The sequence below is a fragment of the Poecilia latipinna genome, unplaced genomic scaffold, assembly GCF_001443285.1.
Source record: "Poecilia latipinna isolate Pla-1442-1.1 unplaced genomic scaffold, P_latipinna-1.0 Scaffold264, whole genome shotgun sequence".
Lineage (NCBI taxonomy): Eukaryota > Metazoa > Chordata > Actinopteri > Cyprinodontiformes > Poeciliidae > Poecilia > Poecilia latipinna.
Window position 1 is genome coordinate 350,397 of NW_015112880.1, and position 24,692 is coordinate 375,088.

General features: G+C 37.6%; 1 protein-coding gene across 6 annotated transcripts in view; it reads right to left on the bottom strand.

Annotated features, from left to right (window-relative positions):
* Nucleotides 1–24,692, bottom strand: part of tox2 (TOX high mobility group box family member 2) — a 122,737-nt gene that overhangs the window by 82,622 nt on the left and 15,423 nt on the right. For all 6 annotated transcript variants that reach the window (XM_015033327.1, XM_015033332.1, XM_015033331.1 and 3 more), the window contains exon 2: nucleotides 3,475–3,567. In XM_015033327.1, coding sequence (XP_014888813.1) covers nucleotides 3,475–3,567 — 93 coding nt within the window. The remainder of the gene's footprint in view (nucleotides 1–3,474; nucleotides 3,568–24,692) is intronic.

The window sequence follows — 24,692 nt, forward strand, 5'->3', positions numbered from 1 at the left end:
ACCCTGCAGTTGAATGCTTATCAGTCATGCTGCTGGTAACTTGGTAATTGTAGTTTTAAAATTATGCTTTTGCAACTGGAAATAAGTCCAAACAATGGATTTTTATCTTTTTTTATAAGCAAAATAAAGGTTTAGAAGCCACTGAAGCAGGTAGGGCAGGCCCATAGTTGCTCTCCTGGATCCAGCAGTCAGTCACCTTGACACTTCCTCTGGGATCTCATTTAAAGAAATTTAAACAGGAATAGTTTGACAGAAACTTCACTTTTAAAGTCTTGCAACACCTTCACACTTGGTAACCGACCCATAGCTAGTAAACATTGTGTGTAAAGTATTGCACACTTATTAGTCTGAAATGTTTCTACTCTGATAAAGACTTGAATCCAAAGCCACTCATACAGCAGAACAACTCCCTCTCTGCACGGACCACAGCAGAGCCGTGGAGATCATGGCCTCTGCACTGAACATTTTAGAAAGTAAACCATAGACACTTAGCGCTGTAATAGATGTTAAAAGAGAGAAAAGCAAAGGTTGCGGGGGCAGAGCCGGAGGTAGGGGGGTGGGGTGGGGGGGGGTTGGGTTATATGGAGGTGGGCAGTGCACCTTGACAGGAAACACAGAGGTGAAAAGCAGGAGTTAGAGGTTAGTTTGACAGAGAGAGAAGAAGTGGTGTTGGTGGTGGGGGGGGTGGGGGGGAAGTTAGCTGCTGCGGAAGTGCCAAGCCCACTTTTAACTGAACTGAATGTAGTGAGTGGTGGAGATGAAGAGAGGGGAGGGGGTTACAGAGATAGAAATCAGGGAAAATAAAAGGGGTGTGCAGGGGGGGGGGGGGGGGGGGGGGAGGAAAGGAAGGGTGAGGAGGGCGGTGGGGGGTGAGGGGGGGCAGGGACCTACTGCACCTTGACACTTGCTCTTACCGCAGCACCTGATAAGTGCAATGGAAAAACGTCTGGTTTCCTCCTGCATGTTAAGTGGTTTATATTCTCCTCCTCTCCATACAGCCCTGTAGCTACAGTGTGCTACTGTACAGACTCTTACACACAGGTAATAACAGACAAAAGGAAATGACAGATAACCAAAGGGGGGTGTGAGGAAGAAAATAGCACACATTGTCTCCTTTTGCAAATCTGCACAAAAGATGTAATCTTTAAGTTGCTTCTGAACTGTAAAGCAGACAATTTAGGCGTGTTTGTTGCATTTTTTTTTTCTTAACCAATAAGTTCATTTCACAAACAGCTCCTACATTCAGTTTTAGATGCAGTGCAATTTGCACAAGAGTGTATCAGACCAGGGTAGATTTATATCTTCACAGCCTCACGCATACCCTGACAAGGAGCTCATTCCCATGATTTGTAAGTAGGTCTCTTCACTGAAAAGCATTAACAATATTCACTTTAGATAACATATGATTCCAGCCCCTGTGAGAGGGTGGCTTTCTTGGAAATGCTTTGTTAGCAATCTCTCTCTCTTGATAAATGATTTAGGACATGTGGCCAGAGACATCAATATAATCTCGGTTGTAATTAAAAAAGGTGCACACCAACAATATTATATTGCTTTATTTTAACTTTGCCTGTCTCCTCTCTCTCTCCCTCTTTCTCTCTCTCTCTCTTTCACTCCCTCTCCCCTTGACTCACCCACTCATCCTCTTGCTGAGCCCTGGAGCACCCAGGAGATAATTCAAAAAGCACTTGCATGGAGTTAAACATGAAAAAAAAAACGGAGGAAATTAAATTCTCTCTTTTTGCTCTATTGTTCTTTCATTTTCTCTCCTTTGTTACATAAATGCATAAAAGCAAGGCGAGCTAGATTCTAATTATGATTTTTTTTTACAACGCTAAAAGATTTTTTTTTTTTTTACATATTTTAAAAAAATGAAAGAGAGGTTTCACAAACAAAGTAGGCTGACTACTGCAGCACTTTGTCAAAGTCAAAGAGTTGCAAGTGCAGCAACTTCAATAAACTTAATCATTTTTTTCTAGTATCCTTGTGAATGCTTAGGTATTAGAATAACCGAAATTGAGACTTTGATGTTCAAATCGTGCTGTTATAACACAAATACTTTGCAAAACACCAGAAATTATGAAAAAAAGAATTATGCTTTATCTACATTCACCTGTCCTTAGAATTTGTGCAACAAACAGGTTTGAGGTAACAGAATTTTATTCAGAAAGCTCTTCCATCCTTTTATATTGTGAGTGATGCAGTTCACCATCCACCAAAAAAGGTCTTTTTTGAAACTTTACAATACAAACTATCAAGTACATTGGAATTAATTAGACACTGCAGTTATGACGTGGTGACATGACACAGAGAAGACCATTCAGGGGGAATGGGAGCGTAGTAACAGGGACTACCCTGCTGCAAGATAAGGAATATCCAAATATCAAAAGCCTCAAGTAATCATTCCTCTTAGACATTTTTAACCAACCACAAACATTTTGGGATTTTATGTGATAAACCAACTCTAAGTAGTGCATAATTGTGCAATTGTTTTTTTTTTTGTTTTTTTTTATGCAGAAAGAAATATGGGATGTATTTCTTTTTCAGCCCTTTTCAGTCAATACTTTGTAAACCACATTTTGTTTAAATTACAGCTGTCATTTTGGGGTATGTCTCTTCCAGAATCTCCAGACTGATTTTTTCTTTTACCAATTATTTTGCACAGAAGAAAACAGAAACAAAACGTAAGAGTAGTCAGACTGGATGGGTCCCATCGGAAGACAGCAATGTTCAAGTTTTGATTGTGCCATTTTGGGCTTTGTTCAAAACCATTCAGTTGTGGCTCTGGTTTTATGCTTAGGGTAATTATCCTGTAAATCCCTACTCCTGTCACAAAGGTCTTTTTTTTTAGCCTTCACATTTTTATTACAGGATTTCCATATATTTTGCTCACTCAATCTTCTCATCAACTCTGATCGGCTTTATTGTCTCTAGCAAAGAAAATCCCTCTTTGACAATGCTTGAAAATTGATGTTCGCAGATGCTTTTTGTTCAGTCTACGTGAGCCGGAGCTATCCAGAAAAGAAGAATGGCCTAAAATGTTTGTCTCTATATATATGCCCTGGAGGTCAGAGACATGTAAAGACTTGTCGCTATAATTGCAGTAAAAGGTGGTTCTACAAAGTATTGGTTATGGGTAGCTGAAAATTTTATGTGTATAAAATCTATCATTTTCCTTACAATTCATAAGTATGCACTACTTTGTATTGGTCTATCGCATCAAATTCCAGTATATTAATTTTGTGCGCGTAACATAGCAAAATATGAAAAGTTTTTGTGTTGTTTTCTGTTTGGATCCAAGATCAAGATTTCCAAATTAAAACTTTCAATACATTTATTCACACTTTTTAAGCACAGCACAACCTTTTAAATGGCTAGGACCATTGTGCTGCTTTAGGTGATATTTATGTTAACATGAGACCAATGGGTGAAGGTGCAGAGGTGTGGTGGAGGGGTGAGAAAGATGAATCATACCCCAGTAGAGGGCAGCCTCTTGCCATCAGGGTTTGGGCGCATGGGCAGGGAACTGTAGAGCCTCACGCCTCTGTCTGCAGCAGCGTATCTGTTCTGTAGAAGCAGAAAATGAACAATTTTTAGTACATTTTCTGAATTTTTTAAGCAGAATCTAAAAAAATTATTATTAAACTATTTTTATTTTCAAAGTCAGACAGTTTTCTTCTTTTTTTTATCAAACTAGGTATGATGAAATCTCACAGCTCAGTCCTATTAGTTGTTTATGAAGAGTTTGCTTCTTAGATTTCCACCAAGTCCAAAAGCCTCCACGTTGGCTATGCTAAATCCACTCAGATCATGGTGATCTACCATGCATAATAAGTGCATACGTTCAGCCCACGCAGCGGCACTAATTTCACTGAGCTGTTGTGTTTTTGGTAGCTGGGCTCAACTATAGTTTCTATATATTGCACAGCCCATAATTAGAGTGAAGGGGGTTTTAGTTCTTCTGGCTCCTCCCTGCCCTTCCACATGTGGAATTTCTGCCATAAAACTCAACCTAAAAAAATGGGGCAAAAGGCCCTCACTTGTTGGAAAGCTAATGATTTTGAAAAAAAAAAAAAAAAAAAAAAAAAACAATGTTTCCTGCTAGGAAAAGATGTGGTTGGCTCAGCGGGGTTGACAGCGAGGACCACAGCCACAGCATGAGCACCTCCCAGGATTCACTTCAAATCTCACCTCCTTTATCACGTCTCTTTGTCATTATCTCGCTCCTCACTTCCCTCTCAAATATGAGCACCTCACTGCACCTCCGAGACTCCTTGATATTCTGTTATTCTCACATTATCATTGCTCTTCACTCCTTTTCAACTGCTTTCACCTGATTTGCAGAACATCAGTGTCCTTTCATGTACGTTAATTGACAAAAAATTAGACGTTTCTTTTCCTCTCAGGGGACAGTTTTAGCTTCCGTTTGCTGCTGGGTTAAAACAAACACTGAAAAGCTGTTTTCCGCTGCTGATCAAAACAAATTGGGAAATAAAGTGCACAAAAAAAAAAAAAAAAAAAACAGGTAATTCATTTAGAGCAATGTTTTAATTTTTATTTTAAGTCATACATGCATAATTTCTGCTCTCCCCTTTTTAAAAGATTCACTTTCTCACTTCACAAAACACACCCAGTTTTTTGGACACAAAAACCACAAGAAACTGAACACATTTTCATATTTCAAATAAATGAAACGTGTTCACACATTTTTAACAGCTAAGTGAGACAAACAGCTTTGAGCTGGCTGTTTTTGACCTTGCCTTTCACTTCTGATCAGTCACGTGACACACGCTTAGGCACCTCTACTGTACAAAAGAAAGTATGACAGGATGCAGCTTTTAAAGTGAAATGACAAAAACCCACAGATGTAGATAGCGTATAAAGAGTCTAATGTAAAATGATTACCACAAAGCCACACAGTAATGCAGGTAAAGGGTCGGGTAACATACCATGTACAAAAGAAGTTCATAACACAGCAAGTACGATTATAATTTGTAGAGCATAATTAGTATTCTCTGCACATTAGTTAACTGACTTCAGTTTAGATTTTGAAAAGTTGCACACATTTGTTTTTATATGTATCTTTAGATTTGTGAAATAGCTAGGATCAGGCCTTTTTTTTAAAAAAAATTAATTTAATGTAGATCTAATTATTTATTTGTGACTTTATTAATTATGTTTCATTGAAAATATTTTTGTAATAGTTCCTTTGTTAAGTGATGACTATATGTTAGCTGAGTTCCAAAAAAATAAAACTTTACTGGCCCACTCCAGCGTTTCCCTGTGTAGGTTATAACACAAAGTGCATGCATTGTGCCCCATTTTGATTTCCTATGTTCATTATGAAGTGAAAAACACATGAGCAAGCAGCAGTGATATGGGTTGCATAATGATGACACAGCATTATTAGATACAACCCTGCAAGGTTCCTACAAGCAATTAAGTAAAAGTAGTAAAGCTGTTTTTTTTTGTTGTTTTTTTTAACTAATGGCTGTTTTCCCTGAATGTATTATTAGTCTTATGTTGAAACTAAAAAAATCAAACTATCTGATGCACATTTAGAGCTTTGAACGGGATATATTGTAGCCAATCTCTTGGCTTCACTGTTTCCTTTTGGAGCCTTGTTAGTTACCTGGTCAGAGACGGCTAAATGAACGCCTCACAGAATAGCCACTTTCACCAACAGAGGCCACAGTGAGTGAATGTTTGATATTTTTCCAGTGTGCCAGCCTAATCTAGCCCTGTGGCATGCTGCATTACAGGGCTAATAACAGCTGTCTGTGGCCTGGAGGAGACACAAGCAGGCCTGGTTGTGCTAACTGGCCCTGACAGACTCATTAGAGTCCTGGCAACCAGAACAGCAATGGCCAAACTCCCTTACATTTCCTCACTGGCTCACAACAGTTCACAAGTGCAAGAAGCACTGTTTGGAACACTTGTTCTCTGACGCTTTCTTTTGTTTTTGAGGCCTCACTTCAGTGGCTCTCGCCCTGTGTGCTACCTCTCTTTCAGTTTTTTGGCTGACTTTTTTTTTTTACTGTTTCTGTAATAATCTTGCCAAACCGCGGCTCTAAGTCGTTTGCCATCTTCACTCGACATCATACTCCATCTATCCCCTCTTTCTTTTCTTAGGCTAGCACACCCCCAATATGGCTCTAACCAAAATAGAGTAGCTCTGAGAGTTCACCTGTTGCTCTAAGTGTAGAAGTAAATCTACACATGAATAAATAACTGACCTGCTTTTCTGACAAGCATTAGTGATCTGTGACAGGAAGATGCAGCACCACACCAGGAAGGTGCGGGCATCCTCTGAACTTTGTGTTACATACTGTAACTGGGCCTGTATGAGACGAAGAGGGACTTCCCCAGGCAGACGGTGAAAGCAAACAATCGTCCTCCGACCCGGCGGAGGCCGAGTCAATTAGACAATAAACACAAGGAGCCAATCAGAGTTGTCTGAACACAGAGGCTGTTAACAATGGAGGGATGGATACACATTGCTGCCAGACCCCAGCCATGTGACAATATTTTATGGCTTAGCAAACGTTTACATGACAGCAGTTATTCTGATGCACAGAATAATTCCATCAGATGAACGAATGAAAGATTTTAATTTTGTATAAAAAATTAAATTCTCCATTTGTTTATGTAAAGAAAATGAAAGATTTCAAATAAATTATTTATCCAAGAGTTTATTTTGCGTGGCCATATTTCACACATATTGTTTTCATTACTCTATTGATATAAATTCGCAAATAATGGCTATGTTTGCCTTAGGTTTTTCAGTTATTTATTTATATTTTTACTGTAAAACTGTCTTCATATTAAGTTTCCAAGAAAAATGTGTTGTTTAGATGTAGACATGTACAGAGAAATCAGCTGATAACTACAATCATTTTATTTTTAGCTTATCAGAAAGTGAAAATTTTCTTTCGCCCATCAGTGAACTCAACAAACTAAATAGCTACAGTTGCAAGAGCCACTACGTTAATTAGTGTGAAATCTTTACTGAGTAAAGGTGACTCAAAGTTAGCAAATGTAATTCTCGGTGAAGTGTTTAAGAAGGATGCGAAAGAAAACACAGAAATTTATGAAACTATTTTAAAGGAAGACATTTCTATAACGCTTCTTATTGTTCTTAATAGGAAACGGGAATTGTCTCAAATTGGTATCAGCAGTTTTTGTAAATCTTCAGCTTTACAAAAACTGAAGACTGGAAATTGTACACAAAGTTTTGATCAGTCCATCTTCATGTAGGTGTTAGATAACTTAAAAATATTTTTACCTTTCCACAGAAAAAATATTTATACAGCTACCCAAAAAGAAAAGCTCTTTTCTCTAACAAACCATAATTACTTTAACAGCAAAATTTCCTTGAATCAACTTCTTGCTAAAAGCACATAGGGCGCTGCCATATATTTTCTCAATAAAAATCAAGATAGGCTCTGCCTTTTTATATGCTGGGCTGTTAGGGCACCGTAAAGCCAAAAGGCGCAGCTGTGGGGTTATAGTTACCTGCTGTAATGCTAGCTGTTGCATGTTATATTATTTACACAGATCTGGTCTTAATGGAACACATGTGCGACTGAGGCCAACATTCTTCCCAGATTAGCTGAAAGGCTGCACTCATCACACACTGGCAATGAGAGGAATGCAGGTTCCAGACAGAGTTATAGGGAAACACTATGACCACCGTATAGCGCTCATCGGTGGCATATGATGCTCTCAGTGTATCCGCACGCAGTGAATGCACACCAAATATGTATGTACAGCCTAAGGATGGGATTTCTACCTGAACTGTATAATGCCTGCATAATAATATTAAATATTACACATAGAAATAAAAGTTATTTTACTTGTTACTGCTTCTAAACATGCTCTTGCTATAAGAGATCTGCAGATAGCAAATAATGAGCTCAGGATCACAAACATGCATCAGTCGATATTCTAGCTGTAGTGGTCCGACAGTCAATAACAGACTGTGAATCACTTTTTCAGTGGTCTATACAAACTTATAGTTGCTTTAATCAAAGGGATGCAGATGCATACTGCTACACTGGTTTACATATTGCAATCTGATGAATCACTTCCCTTTACATATTTAGTAATAAGTGTGATATAGTTTAATCCGATGAAAAGTGATGCATGATATTCTAATATGCTTTGCATCTGGGGTATTTACATCTGACTGAAGAATTATATTCCAGAAAAGACGTATAGGCATCAGGATTCAGAAGGTTGTATTTACATCTAAATCCTAGTAGAACGTCCTTTGATACTTTTTAGGCTTCTGTGTTTTATGTAACCAACTCTTCTTTACAGAGTGTTAGGGGGGATTTACACACACTGTTTGATGTTAATTTTCCTACACTATCTCTGCTAATCTCTGTGGATTAGAGCCTCTAGAATGTGAAGTGCAAAAATGCTTCTTGTTTCAAAGTGAAATTTCAAATTATGCAAGAAAAACAAAATATTGAAGAAATACGACTCAAGCTTCTAACATAGAAATATAAAAATGCTCGTATTTGTAAGCGACATGTATAAGATCACAACAACTACTTTTTGGACATATAAAAGTATCAAAAATGATGAAGTATGTTGTCTGTCATTCTGATTCAATGAAGTGCTTTACTTCAAAGAACTGCTGCACTGTGGAAAACACATCTCTTTATGCGTGAAAGAGATGTCAACTGTGGCCAAAGCAGCTCAAGCATAACCAGAACATGAAGCCAGGGGCCACCTGCCTCGGGCCAATACTTACACATAACCCTTGTATGTAGAAATGGGGTTCAACCGACCACACACACGTAAAACTTGTATCATTTCCCATAGTCCTCTACGTTTGCCTCAGTCCTCGCACGCACAAGGGTTAAACTACTGGTCATACTGCTGGAAATATCCAACAAACCTCAGTATTATACATTCTATTTATAGCAAGATCTAGCATTTCAGCAACTTTATTTCACGTGCAGAAAAGTAAGTATGCATGCACATGCACACCTTTTTGGTAGGTAATTATATAATAGCCACTTCATCTGAAATTGAATTGTATTCATCTTTGCTCTGCTGTTATATAAACCTTTCTCACGTCTTCTTTTGTTTGCTTGTATTTTCGGATCCTCTGCGCTAACTCCACCCTTCCTCTTGTTGCTGTATCTTGTGTTTACATTTCTCCAATAGTTTCTCTTCCATTAGTCAACACAGATCCCAGTTTACAGGGGAGTACAAAGCTGCAGATTTTCCACATTTCCATCAACCATCAAAACATTGATATTTTAGCAATAACTGTTTATCTGACAACAAAAACAGGGTGATTTTACCTAAAAGGAAACTGTTGAGTACACTGAACATAAAGTACTGTATCTTTTCATGATATTCACTTTCCTTACTTTTTGACTTAGAGGTTTTTCTCAAACTTTCATAACACTCTGTTGCTTCTGGTTCAGTCCAAGAATTTTTCTTATGCTTCTTTCTGACTTGGCTTCATTTCTCCAGTCACACTGCTCGGTGACAGATTCGGTATCTCCTGAACAACAATGCACAGCTTGACTGCATGTGGTGGAAAGCAGGTGTGATAGAAAATTCAACAGTGCTTTTTAAAATGTACCAAAACATTATGCGGTCCACAGATCGTGGGATATATTTTACATCTCCACAGAGAAATGCTGAATAATAGGCAGGCATTTATTCAACTTTTTTTTTTTTTATTACTATTTAAAATCGGAAAGAAAGTAATTTGGTTATATCTACATCAGTAAAGCTGAACGCAAGAGGAAAAACTCAAAAGACCTTTCTCTAGAGTCCAGCCTTTGGCAAGGATACTATGAATTAAAATAACTCCTGATGGTAGAAATGTGTTTGCTCTCTGTTCAGTCACCTTCTCTCTTTCGCAGACACACACCTGCCCTTTGCATTAAGTTTGACACAAAACCAGGAAAGATGGAGTGCATTAATAAGGTACAGTCAGTGCCCTTGTTTTGCCCGACACACAGAAGGAGAAGAAACTTTTGATTTTCTTTTATCTCCCTCTGTCTTTTTAAACCCCTCATCTTTACAAGCTTGTTTTCTGAAGACCAAACAAATATGGCAGAACAATACAACTTGTACCAACAGCTGACAAGCAGAAGCTCTTGTGTTCTGGCAAGATATAGTCTGTTACAAGCCGAAAGCAGATGGTTGAGAAAAGCTTCAACTAAGAGAAAAAAAAAATAACTGAGGATTTTGTGTTTCTTTTTTTTTTTTTTTTGCTTCATTAGCCATACATGGAAGGCCAAGGACAAAAATAAAAAGGATTTTCTTTCCCCCTAAATTAATCAGTGTCATTGAGGAGAGCAAAACTAACAACAGATGTTAAGTTTATGTGCAAGGGGAAATCTATGGGAGTTAATGCAATAATAATAAAAATAGTACTAAATTCTTATTGCTGTTACTGATCTGAGAAAAGAAGCTGAATTTATTGCAGGATAAGATAAAATACATTTCAGAATAAATTTATCTAGAATAACAATGATGATTTGATGGAAGTGTTGCAGGCCTTTATCAAAAGGCAGAGGTCAAATAGTCTTGGATGTATCGTCAGTGGAGTCATTGTTAAATATCTCAGTTTGTTTTTCATTCTTGCAATTCCTTTGATTGGCTATCCAAGACCTCAGCATTTTATTTCATACTGCAAATCTGGCTAGAATAATAATTATAACTCCTAAATCTTTAATGTTTTTTTTGTTTAAATCATGACAAATTGTATTGGTGCATATTTTTTATTAATGTAATGAAACACCATGACTATGTTTTCGCATTTATTCTTACAGACAACATGCAAACGAGAGAGACCTGGGGAACTAATGTGTTGCTTCAAATAGAATTATCTTTGACATTTTAAGTCCCAGAAAAAAAGGGTCTTCCTTAATAAATACAAATTTTATGGAACAGTTATTTCTCTGATTACAAATGCAACTTAAGACAAACAGTATGGTTCCAGATATAATCAGTCTCTTTACAGAAAACAAAGCAAGTCCCCTTTGCAGTCATAGCTAAAGATTAAACTATATAGTGAGAAAAATGGAGAAATTCAGTCCTAAGAAGCCATTACAGAAAGGGAGTGCAATGGAGGAGAAGGAGGCCAGAAAAGAGGAAAAGATAGAGAGATAAAGAGAAAGAGTTGAGAGTTGATATGCTGACTACAGGCAGTTGATTTGGTTTCAGAGAGCATTGTTACGGTGCTTTGAATTAATGCCTCCCAAAGAGTCCAATTGTGATTCTTGGGTTGTGCTGACAGAATATTTGACAGCCGAGGGTGAGCTGCTGATCTCAGCCGAATCCTCTGTTCTCACTGTGTGCATGTGTGCCTGCTTCGTAGCTTACACTTCCATACACCTGCACATGTCCAGATGCATGTGTATGACAGAAAACCAATCAACAAGAAAATTAAATAATAATGTAAAAAATGATTAGCTAAAGTTTAACACACAGAGAGATGCAAATTGCCTGAGTATGTAAGGAAGGATTTTCACAGCTCGTTCACTAAATCATGATGGCAAAGTTTGGCCAGCAGTTTTCTGTTTTGTCTGTCTTCCTCTCCCTGTAGGAAACAAGTTACCCCTCTGGGTTGCTGAATAAACAACAAAAACGAAATAAACAAGCCTGATGCTTCGTTACAGTGAATGGAGGAAAAGAGATACTCTATCAAAAACAAACCTGCACAATGCAATGGGCTGTAAAAGGTTTATAACATGTACTATACATGTCTATGGTAATACATAAAATAGCAATCCCCACATTGGCCATTGATGGCACTGTTGTGCCTCCGTCTCTACATCCCTTTTTTTTCAGCCCCACAGTGTTGTTATTCAGGTGATCGTGCACAGCACTAAAAAGCACTTAGTGAATGTTTTTTTACAGTGCTTTTGTACCCCATAACCCGTTACATGCAGACAAATATGATGACTAGTTCTCAGTATATTATTTCCTTTAAAAGGATTTCATAAACAACCAGATGTAGGAACATGTAACGGTGGAAATAACTGCCCTTACGTTTTCTCATTATTGTAAAAAAATAATTAGACTTAATTTGGCATCTGGAAGATTTGGACATGTGATCTTTGAAACTGATGCTAGTCATAATTTTTTTGAATGTTAGAAAATTACATCAGCTATGTAGTGCTTGAATAACAGAAGAAATCTTGGCAGTCTTGCAGCTGCTTATTAAAATGGCCATGAAATACTGCAACAAAGCATAAAGAAATACAAATTTGGCTTGCTAATATTTTACTGTCACAGTTTTTACAAAATTTGAAAGAATCATAAAACTACCAGATGAGGAGGCCACACTCACTAACACTTTACCTGTTTTTGTTCTTTAGCTTTGTGGAACAGCAGCAGTAGCTGCCTAAAGTAGTAGTTAATTTATGGTCAATACAGTAAGTTGATGTAGACGTAAGTTTGTGTTGCTGTGCTCATCTACTACACAGCAAATTCAGAAGTGTCAGATTTCCAGTGCAAGTGTTGTATGTTAAAAATACAGTGTTAATTCAACAAATGAGTGTTAGTATTAGTTTCCCTAACACTCACTAAAGAGTTCCAAAGAGTTAAACAAAAGGCAATCCAGTCCAGTGTTGATTTCTAAATTAACTCCAACAATCTAAATCAACACTCAGTCTGGTGTTGATTTAGGAATCAAGACCAAACTGAGTGTAAACCAGGTGGGCAGAGTAATTTGAATGAATATAATGGTGACACACACAGGTGAGTGATTAGTTTTGCTCACACTACTTTTTAAAATATGTATTTATTATCCTAATGTTTCTGCTATATTTCCTGTTTTTCCTTCCAGGCTGGAAGTCTTCCTCTTTCATGTTGGCGAAAACAAGAGCAGCACCAAAGACACTTCACCATCAGTGATCACAAGACCATTCATGGCCGCTTCCAACAGCCACATTGAAAACTAGAGCCTTCATATGTGGGCTGTGCTTAACCCCTGCGCCACCACAGCACACCCTGCCAGTAGTATTTCAGAACTCAGATTTATATGTTAATATATACTTTACACCATTCTATGTTGCATTAACACGTTCATAGTGTTAACTTTTGAGAAAATACACTAGTTGTTGGGTAGATTAACACTGAAGTTTATTTGATTTCAACTACTGTGATTGTTGATTCAACTCCATCACAAATGACACTTTCAAAAGTGTAATTTCTACACCATCCAGAGTGGACCAATATAGACACTTTCAAAGTGTTGAATTTAACTCTGTAGGAGTTGATGGAACACTTCCAAATTTGCTGTGTATAAAGTAAGAAACGTGCCTCATTTGTAAATTGCGTCAACCAGAAAATCACATTTAATTGTTTGTGGGTTTGTGCTAATTTATGATGTCATTGGCCATAAAAATATTTTGCTACTTGTCTTCATTATCATTCCACTTTTGAAATCACAGCCGCAGAGCTAAATGGCCCCTGGGTGTTATTTATGATTTCAGATCAGATAAGAAATCACCCTGGAAAGTAAATCTTACCCTGAAAGGTCTTAAAGTTTCATACTTGTCTACATCCGCACTGAAAACTACATGATGACACACATCATGAGTAATGTGTCCATGATAAAAAACTTAGTTTGTTTTTATAGCCAGATATGTTCCCCTTTTTTCTTTTTGTGTTTTTATTGGTGTGCTGCTAGTTTAAAGTGACTGCAGTCAGGATGTGGTATGTGCACTACGCAGGGGCGTTTGGTGCATAATGGTGATCTGGGTGATCCCCTTTGTGCAATTCCCCCAAGCCATTTGTACCCAGAGTGCCCAACTCCTCCCAGGTCTCTATTCAAACATGAATAACACATTACTTTAGAAAATAATTTAAGTACCGTAAATTAATTTCTTTAGATGATTAAAAAACATTTAGAAGTCAAATGATTTATGTAAGTTTATGTATAACTTTTTGACTTACAGAAAGATTAGCTTCAACTGCAGTTTACCTTAACTAGATCTAGAAAGCATCAGTTATGCTGTTCAACTTTGTCCACTGTGCGTTGTCTTTGACTACCCTGGCCGAAGACAAATAATGACTATAACTTATCATTATTTGTATTATTTTATTCAAACTTAGTTTAAATTGGTAATCTATCCAACGGTACACTGCTAAGACTTAACAGGTACTCATGGCATTGCTCATTAGAGGAATCTCAAGTGAAAACACAGGTCCGGCTTGAATACTAATGAAACAAAAACACTTATGTGCCTTTTGTCTGGCTTTGTAATGATGACTTTAAAATACAGGTTAATTATAAATGTACATAATTAGACCAAAAAATGCATTTGCAGTTAAATCTTAAAAGCAAGACTTTGAAGGGGGGAAAAAAAAGAAATAAATAAAAAAGATCCTTGGAAAATTGGTCTTACATTCTGCTTAGCAGCTTTCTTTCAGACTTGTAACCTAAAGACATAAAGACTGATACAGTTAAAGTGGTCAGTCTTTGCTCTGTAAAAGTGCAAGAAAAAACAATATTTAACACAATCCTCAGACTGCTTCAATCAGCTTAGAGAGAAATTAATCAGCGTTATTATAATCATCTTGATGATTTTCAGTAAAATTGTGATTTTTTTTTGTGCATCTTAAATGTATCTAATGGTTGTTTTTCTGCATTTATAAATACTGTATTTTAGACTGCAATCCTTAAGTGCGCTCCTAGTTTAGATTTAGCTGATTACTAGCGATCAGAGCGTTTTGTCTGGAAGATGTCAAGAGGGAACTTGATGCTTCAATCAAACTCAAAACCCGAGACTTTTCACCACAAGAAAAGTCCAAGTATATATCAGGTAACAGAAAAATGACCCCGGTTTTGATTTTAGGTGTGTCAGACATATGACAAAGTATGAGAAACCTATGGTGACATCAGTGCCAGATGACTCATAGTTATAGTTTATATTAAGCTCGCCTCTTTTCTCCCCTCTGAAATGTTTCTTCTGTTAATTTTAGAACTTTGCTCACCACAATATCTGGTGAAGTGTGATGATGAACAAATCATATTAATCTTTAAATATAGATTCACAGGATCCCATGGAGAAATAGAAGACATTTTTATAAGCCTTGCTGTAATCTTGAGAAACATTTTATAGTCCTATTGCTAAAAAAAATAAACTAAATCCAGACAATACCTGAAATAAACTGGATAAGCAAAAAAGAAAGAAGAGAAGCAGATATGAGACTCAAAACCAGCTGAAGAGTAAAATTGTGATGCAGGTGTTGATTTTGTGGATGAGTACTTCTCATCCAGCTGCTTCTCGCTAGGTCTCTTCTTCTTTTACCTCTGCTTATCCATTCACAGCTCCTCTCCACCTTACTGTCTCTCTTCCTCTGCCTTTACATATTTCTCTCAATCTTGAGAGCTGTGGCTCACCCTAATTAGAAATTCCCCCTCCGACCAACTGAAATTGAATTGCCCATCATTTGCATAATGATAGCTTACTGGGCTGACGGCCGATTTACCATGAGATGAAATGTAGCAATCACTTAAGAGAGTGACCATGGGGGAGTGCGGGTAAAAGGGGCACATGAGGAGGAAAGGAGGAGAGTGAGAAAGTAGGGATGAAATGAGATCACCAAGAAAGAGAAAGGAAAGGAAAAGCAAAGAGGAAGAATGGTAGAAATTTGACAGGTATTTAGGTTATTGTCTCCCACAGCAGTAATGCCAGAGGGAGTCAGTGTCCTCAATTTGAAAGCAAGGTGACACAACAAGGACACATAAGGACACTTATTGTCATGATGTTTGCCTTTAAAATACAAATTTTAACTCGAAATGATCATATTCCACACAGAACTATAATTCTTAAACTCTTTCTTAAGCTTTTCCTTTTATCTAATGTTTTAGTTCAGGCTCTCCCTGAAGATTTTACCTGCCAAAGCTGGGATTAAAGTAAAGCATCTTTTTAAGTATATATTTAAAAAAAAATAAAGTGTTCACATAGTTCAAAGGGATAGTTCAGATTTTCCTCAAGTGGGGTCTCTGCTAGTTATCATTAGTAGTCAGTGTCACACTTACATTATAAAGTTCAATTTGGAGAAACAGAGATAAGTTCTTATTACAGTGTTAATCTGAAAGCTAAACAAAGAGCTAATATCATGTAATTTCTATTTTACAAACTGGTAAACTATCATCAAATTTGCATTAGATGGTTATTTACTGAGAAGGTTGTGTTGTTTTGGTCTGTGGTCCATTTCTAATAATGCCCCATGTAAAATGCATTTTTATCAGAAAGAGCAGGTTTAACTATTCCATCTTGTTTAAAAAGTAATGCATGTCTAAAAATGAGTCGAGTACTGCTACATACTCTGTGATCATATTTTAGCTTACAGGCATTGTTCTTGCATGAGATGTTTAAAACACAACATTCTGCCATCAATGTTTCACATGAAACACATTCTCCAAATATCTACTGCCCAATAGTTTTGTTCATAAATAATAACTGCTTGATCCAAATGTAAAAATAAATAAATACATCTTTGCAAGATACCATTTGTTTAAAACTATCATAAAAAAGAAAAAAAAAAACTCAACAGAGATGGTTTATCATCCTTGGGGAACCCAGTTAAGTTTCAATTTGGAAATCAAAGTGTGAATGCAAGTATGAATTGGTGACTGTGACTTATAGCATTGATATTCTGAGTAATGACTAAAAAAGTACTACATGAATGTCTGATCATTTCTAATAAAACTCATGTGTTTTAGGATCGGTCCTGATCTGAAAAGCAGTTAACACAAAACACTGTTTAAGTGTGTATCCATTACCTATCCCACCTAGCATTATTTTCTTGTATACTTATAAGGGTGCGTTTTTTTCTTTCTTTCTTTCTTTTGCTGTTTCATTAACTTAGCTGTGCTCTATTCTTAGCTTCTTCAGCAGAGGTTTGGTGAGCGCTGACTTTCCTCCTACACATCAGGAACTCCCTGCCCGCCCACAGTTTATAAGAAGTGGCCACATTGTCAACTGTGTACTTGACAATGAATGCCACATCTGATGAACCACTGCGTCCCCAGGTACAAATTACTGTAATCAATGATATGATGATCATCTTGTTAGCTTCCCTCCTTCAGGCCATCAATCTCACGTTCCACTACATGCCTGAAAATTTGATTTGTAAAAAAATCCTGATAAATGTTGTGTCAGTGATGTCATGCAACTGTGGGCAAACTCAATAAAGCGACATGATCAGTGTGCTAAAGTGACAGTGAGGAAGCACAGGCTTAGCTCTCAATACTTTAACTTTTTACTGAAGGTCCTGTTTATAGAATTTGCTTATTCATTTGAGTAAGTGGGCCATATATTTCTCTAAGAGTCAGAGCGATCATGTTGGAAGCTCTGCCTCCAGTCTGATAAGGCCACTGTTTATTGTCTAACTTCCACTCTCTAACCTGAAGAACCTCACACACACACACGGTACTTTCCACTACTTTGCCATTACTTCAGCATGTGCATAAGTGAGTGTGTGTGTGTGTGTGTGTGCGTGTGTGTGTGTATGTGTGTGTGTCTGCGTGCATAAACGTGCGTCTGCGTGACAAAGCCCTCGTGCATGCTGTGGTCCCTGCATTTCGTCACGAGACCTGACCTAATTAAAATGTCCTGTCAATGCTAAATAACTGACAAGTCATCGCAAAACTTGCACACACACAGACACACACCGAGCGGCGCTCGCATCACTCATTGCTTCAATTATTTATTCAATTCTTCATTCTCCTCTTCCTCTGTCCATCTCTGCATAAGTGATCTGTGATCACATGTCGCATGTCGAAGTCGGTTGCCCAGACAGGACGGAGTTAAGTCCCTTATCTCTCCTCCCCAGAAGAAATTCCTACTAGAGGCCTCGCTCTGCTGGTTTCCTGCCTTCTTGCCCAATGCCCTATTTTTACTCATCGGGGCTCTAGAATACCAGGGGCAGCTTTTTCCTTGTCACTAACATATTTCCTGCCATTCTCAGCCTGACATTTCGCCCCTCTGCACGCTCCACTCAGATCGTTCCCCCCTCTTTATGGGTCATAACCTTTCAGTCGGGGACCGTTCATATTCAAATGTACCTGCCGACACCGGAGCTGCTGAGATCACTGGGGTTGGGCTTTTTTTTTTCTTTTTTTTTAAAGAAAAAATCCTGTTCACTGGTTTTTAACATCAGCTTTCAGAAGGTGTTAATTTCAGATGTCTATGCGAGCTGCCAGAGACAATCAGTTCCACTCTTTTCGATGCTGTCAGGACAACTAAAGCATGTGATGATTCATGCAGAAGACGAATATTACGTAGCTCTTTCTCTTTGCTTTGGATATTTTTTTTATTTGAAAGGTTCTGATTCCACAGAACATTGCCTTGAAAAGTTCTCTCATCCCCTGAACTTCAGAGTATTAGTTTTTTTTTTTTTTTAGTGTTTTCATGTCTATTATCCCTAAAAACTGTTGTAGTTTTATCCCCATTAACTCCCATAATCCTAAACACAAAAAGTGCAACAAATTGTCTTCAGAAATTACCTAAATAAGGAAAAGTTAACCTGTGAGTAATTTATTGCAGTGATAAAAACATATATCACAACCCCTGTAGAGCGTTAAACAGCAAACAAATGTGGAAGACGTTCTTCTGATCAGATGAAGCCACAATTTTACTTTTTGACTGTAAACATTTATAACCCTGAGAATAACATCCCTGCTAGCAAAAATGGTAACAGCTGATCTTCTTTTGCTTCACAATGTAACATCATTCAAATACACTACAGTGTGTGGCTGTAAGGTGACAAAATGTGAAAGTTTCCAAAAGGTCTGAATGCCTTTACAAGGCATTCTAACATTTGGCATCATCACAATCCTTACAGGCTGATTCAGATTGTGAAAGCTACAAAATTAAGTCAAATAAACTGTAAGCAACTCGAGTAACTAAATAACCTCACGTGATCCACTTAAGTTATTTCAGAATGTGAAGTCGGAGAATTTGGATAAGAAGAACAAATGTGAGCTCTGAGAATGCAAAGGGAGACACAATATCGGTGACAGGCTCTTACAGGAGCTTTCATCCTATTCATGCTCCAACATGGTGAAAGACAGATGGATCAATGCTCGGTAAAAACACAAATGGCACATAAAGTGAACACACTTAGCTACAGAGTTTCTTTCTCATCAAGGTCTGAATTCTCCTTTGAATGGAGTTCAGCTCTCAATAGAAAACATTCAGGCTGCTACAGAGGAGAAAAAAAAAAAAAGGTACATTGTCTAATTTCCAAGGCTGCTTCTCAACAAAAAAAGTGATATTGACATTTAAGATGAAAACACGTTGAATTCTCATTCATATGTACAGTAATAAATGTGCTGATTTTCATTCTGCTGAGTGCGATATCATGAATACGAGACGATGGACACCTGCGCTTGCTTCACACTTCATAGTGTACTGCTTTAGTTTTTTTTTTTTTTTTTTTTGGGGGGGGGGCTTTTTACTGAATATCAATATTATTTTCCTGTAGGGGGTAAATTGCATTGAATAGTTGCCAGGCTGCAGGAAGAGAGAGACTGCTCAGTTGACTAAAGGAGCTATTCTCCATTTTATCTCTCAATCAGTGTACTTGTGTGAGTGTGTGCCTCAACGCCGTCCTGCAGGCCGTGTGTGTCTCTGTACGAGCAAACGTGGGCTTCATTTTGATGAGAAGCAGATCGAGTTGGAGCTCGCTGCGTGACCAAAGCCATGAAGAAGAGAAAAAAAAGTTCACAATATGCAGACCGATGCAGCTAGACTTCAGCAGGATGCAAGAACTGTAATCAAACCATAAATCATAAATCACTGGGGTTACAACCCACTTCTCCCTTTGGTTCGCTTTTCTTATTGCTTACCATCCCTGATAGCCTTAGTGATGCATCAACACAGATTTCTATAGACACAAGGTTCTCAAACAGTGGCAAAACTATAATTGTTGATACTCGGATTGCTTTGACCCACAGTTAGAAGAAATTTGATGTTAAAATATATACATGGTAAATAAAAATATATATATACTAAACTGCTATAGAGGACCAACAAGCCTCTGTCATAAACAAGCCAAAGGATTAGCTTAAGCAGAACAGGAGTTTGACTTTAAACAGGAACTACTCAAAAATGATTGGAGAGTATTTTAAGACTCCAAGTTTAAATTGAAGCAGATAACAGGGAACCAAAAAGTGTTAGCGACCATCTATGTTTAAATCAAAAACGTATATCAGGAAATAAGATCATACTCAACTTAAACATGTTCCACTAGCTGGTCAGAAAATGTCTGGGATATGCTTAAAGAAATATACAATAACTCAGTTAGCAAATAAGCTAACAATAGTGCATTTCTTTGCATTTTATTTAATCAATTTCACTAAAGGGTCGCTTTAGGATCCCTTTGAAAGCAAAGAGTCAGACCTAAAATGTTTATTAGGCAAAGCTGGATTAGAATATCTCACAACGATTACAGATTAAAACACATTATAATTCATGAAACATTTAATCTCTTTCATAAAATCTTGATTTGTTTTATTTTGAGGATGACGAAATTATGTATTGTCTCATTTCATGAACTGAATGTGTCACCAACTTACCTACTCTTCATAGGTAAATTTTCATATTCAGACATTTTAATACTCAGGAGTTCATTAAATTTGTATTTATTTATTTATTTGCAATTTTCAGATCATTTTTTTTTTCCTGGAGGCAAACAAGAAATCTAAAAGAACAGAGAAATGTTTATTTGCTTTTGTCCAGTACTCACAATGACAGGCAGTCCATATTTGCCAGGACTAGGACTTTCATAGTGAGCCACCTGGTGTGCCATAACATCGAGAGAACAGTGGTGTCATTGTGAAGTAGCTGTGTGATATCGAGTAGAGTGACCCATTTAGAGCCCTGCTATAGAGCTGACATGCAACTGTTATGCCCAGGACATCTGGAAGGCCAGTGAAGCTCACCCTACTGAAATCCAGAGAGAGTGGCGGGGGGGAAAGCACCTGACATGGTCATGGATGCTTCACACACTCACCTATAAGTCCTATTTAGAGGAAAAGGCTGTAAAGTGGCACTGATACTGCTGAGGATCTGTTATAGTGCACGGTGAGTAATTTGGAAATGATCCAAGCGTTATCTAAAGCTCTTCTGGTCATCTTGAGCAGAATTTAAAGGATGGGAATCAGCTCAGCAACAAGATGTGTAGCAAGAGTTTTTTTTACTGAGATTAAATTGTTTCATCTCATTGTTTAAAGTACAAATTCTTTCCAAGTAGCTGAAAAAAAAACAAAAAAAAAAAACAATTGTGCCTTGCAATGTCCAAAAGGAGAGTCTGCATGTTTTGCAAAATAACTGAAGTAGGAGAAACCAACCGCTTGAGGTAAAAGAAGAAAAACCAAAATAAAAGAAGAAATGCTGTTTATCGTGCACAATGGTGTCAAAAGCGACTTGGAGATGTGTCCAATGTAGCTGCAGGTTTGCACACTGTATAAGGAATACATGAATGCATAATCAGAGGCCAAAATGAGCCAAGCAAAGCACACTGAGCAAATCCCTCAAGGGAGAGGAAATTATTTAGAGTAGACGAGGACACAACTCATAATAATATTTGGAACGAAAACTTTCCCCCCCCACCTTTTTTATAATAAAAAAATCCTTGCTTTGACTGCAAAATCATAACAACTCTACATCAAGAAAGCATACTTTAAAGGAAAAATGGGGATTTTAAACTCAAAGCCTTGCTTTCATATCATGGCCAGAAGTAATTTAAAAGCAAATCTGCCTGCCTGTTCTGTTTAGGAGATTTCAAGCTCGCACGTGAGCACGCACCAAGACACAGTCTGTGAATGTGTGACCTGAAATCAGATACGAACAAAACGGTGGCTAAATTTAAGCCTTTGTATTCACTGCAGCTTGCACAATACTGAAAGACTTTTTGCAGCTCAAACAATAATTCTGTATCTGGAGGTAATTCATTCTCGTATCAAGAGGCTTTTGGCAGCAAAGATTGAATCATCAGCCCTTGTTTCATTTTCCATGTAATTAAATCAGCTATTGAAAAAACACAATGCAAGCTGGCATGTGATTTAGGGAGAATTAGCATTTTTAATCACAGTACATTACTTTAATAACTCAATAAATCTGAGGCAGCTGGAGCATCTGAGAATGTTGTCACAGCTACTTAGTTCTGCATTTGCGACTAATGCAGGCTGATGAGAATCACAATGAGAGAGCGAAAGTGTCAGAGAAAGGGAGGAAAGAAGGGAAGCGAGTCAGAGAGGAGGAGAACCCATGGATATGGAAACAAAAGCATGCCAGGTGAAAAACATGGCTTAGCTGAGGCAGGAAGGAAGACATAACTGCACCATGTTTGGCACAGAAAGAGGTGGGGGCTTGGCACTTGTCTCCCCTCTTCCAGCTAATAACAGTTAATCCCCAATTAGCTCACCCATCACCTCTGTCATACATGAGACCTGCTTACCCCTTGTGTTGCTTTGTTGCTCTGCTTTGTTTGTACAGCTTAGCGATGGCTGTTGTCAGGGACACAAAACAAGTCTGAGTAACTACAGAAAATCTCATTTAATTATACAGGATTTCAAGAAACAAGGGTAAGTACGACAAAATGCAATTAAAGTGCAAACATCTCCACATTTTAAAGCCAGTTTATAAAGTGGTAAACCAGAGCAGGAAGAAGCGGAGTCCTGTAAGAGAGAGCAAAGCGAAAAAAAAAAAAAAAAAAAAAAAATCTATAAAGTGTGGAAAACTGGACGTGCTTTAAAGTTGGGCAGAACGATGGTTTACTGTTTATGTTCTCCAGTCTACATTTTAACTACACCACTCTTTTAATAAAGACGATCCTGAGTCATCGACTATTTTTAGGTCATTTAACGCAGTGCAGTATACATTAAGCAGTAATCGACGTGTAAATGACATTGATCTCCACAGCTTGCCGGACTTGATGCTGCTGATTTTATCCGATGATCGGGTCAAATACACACAGTTCCTCACAGCAACAGCTCCTTACAAAAACATTCAGAATTCATGTTACGACCACAAGCTTGAATGCATCAAGCTTGTTAATTTAGTTGAATTACTAAACAACTAAATGTTATTTTTAGTTGATTTTTTTGTGCTAATTAAAATCTGAAAAGTATGGCGATATATGTGCTTTGAGTCAATAGTTTGTTAAACATTGTTGGCTGCAAACGCAGCTCCAAGTCTTGCTCACGTGCTTTATGCCTCTACTAGTTTTGCATATAAAGACATTTCTTTGGGCATGCATAGTTGCAGAATAGCTCAGGTTTAGTCAGACAGGATTGTGAGTATCTGTGCACAGCAAAAATGTTTTATTATATACGCCTCAACTTTGACTCTCCCATTCTAACAAGTGGATATCTGCTGGGCTAAAAAAATAGATTTGTGACTCTGTTTAGGGCAGTTGTTCAACAGAAAGGTGTCTCTTTACCCAGGACTCAAGTCTTACTGCCTAGAACAGGTTTGCCATTTATTTAGCTCCATCAATCCTCACATTAACCCCGACCAGTCTCTTCTCCCTGCTGAATATAAGCCTCCCCACAGCATGATAACAGGTTTCATGGGGGCAGTGCATTTAAATATGAGCAACGTTGGTGTTCCCCCTAATATTCCATTGGACACGAGTTTCAGTTTTGGTCTCATCCGTCCAGAGCCATTTCTTCTACACGGTTGGTTTCTACATCACTTGTCACAACCTACAAATGAGACTTTGTCCCCGTTTTTATCCATGATAACTTTCTTCTTGCTACTCTTCTATAAAGCATCTTTGTAACACATTTAATTGTAGAAAATAATGTAGCTATGATGATATTGTACAGCGTGATATGACTAGGAAATTAAATGTAAATTTCTTACCCTTTTCTAATACTTAATCAAATAATTTTGATAAATGTAACAATCAAGACTGTATGAAACATGAAAAACTTTATATCTGACATGCTTAACGAAACATCGTACATTTAACCATTGTTTGACATGAGTAGAAAACATTTAATCTTGACTTTGACAGCACAAGTGTTGTTGATTAATTAGCTGGAGTTCAGTTGGTGAAACATCACCTCACCTTGATTTGACTCTGGCTTGTAAATTATTGGTGATCAGCCAATTTTCCTCTTCCCTCTTGCTACCACCCAGTTATTCTGGTGTCTATCTTTAGTTTAGTTCCCTCTGTAGTTATATAAGACATTTATTTTTAGGCATAAATCACGGGTGGCCTCCCTCCTTTCTCCAAACTTCAGCCAGGTTGTTAATATAAGCATTCAGTAAAGCACACAAACTATTTAAGTTGCAGATCTCTTAATGATAATAGCATTCACCTAACTGTATAACCAGCTTAGAAGAGTAAGCGGCTCATAATGATCTATCTTGTCAAAAAGAAATATATTTATTGTGTGATCAAGAAATGAACTCCGGTGTCACTTTGGGACAATGTTCCCTTTAATCTAGCGATGATAACAGTAATTGCCAGCAGGTGCATGATTACAAATGAAAGTGAGAGCTGGTATCATGACAGCACGTGCATGCTTGTGAAGGGTGTTAATCCGCATGTGCAAATTGTGGTATACATCAACTTTATTCCACGCTTTTATCTCTGCGTTAAGGTTTGCAGAATTGCTCAATTTCTATCTTTCTGTCTTTCTGTCTGACAAAGATTCATCACGCCATCTCTTCACCTCC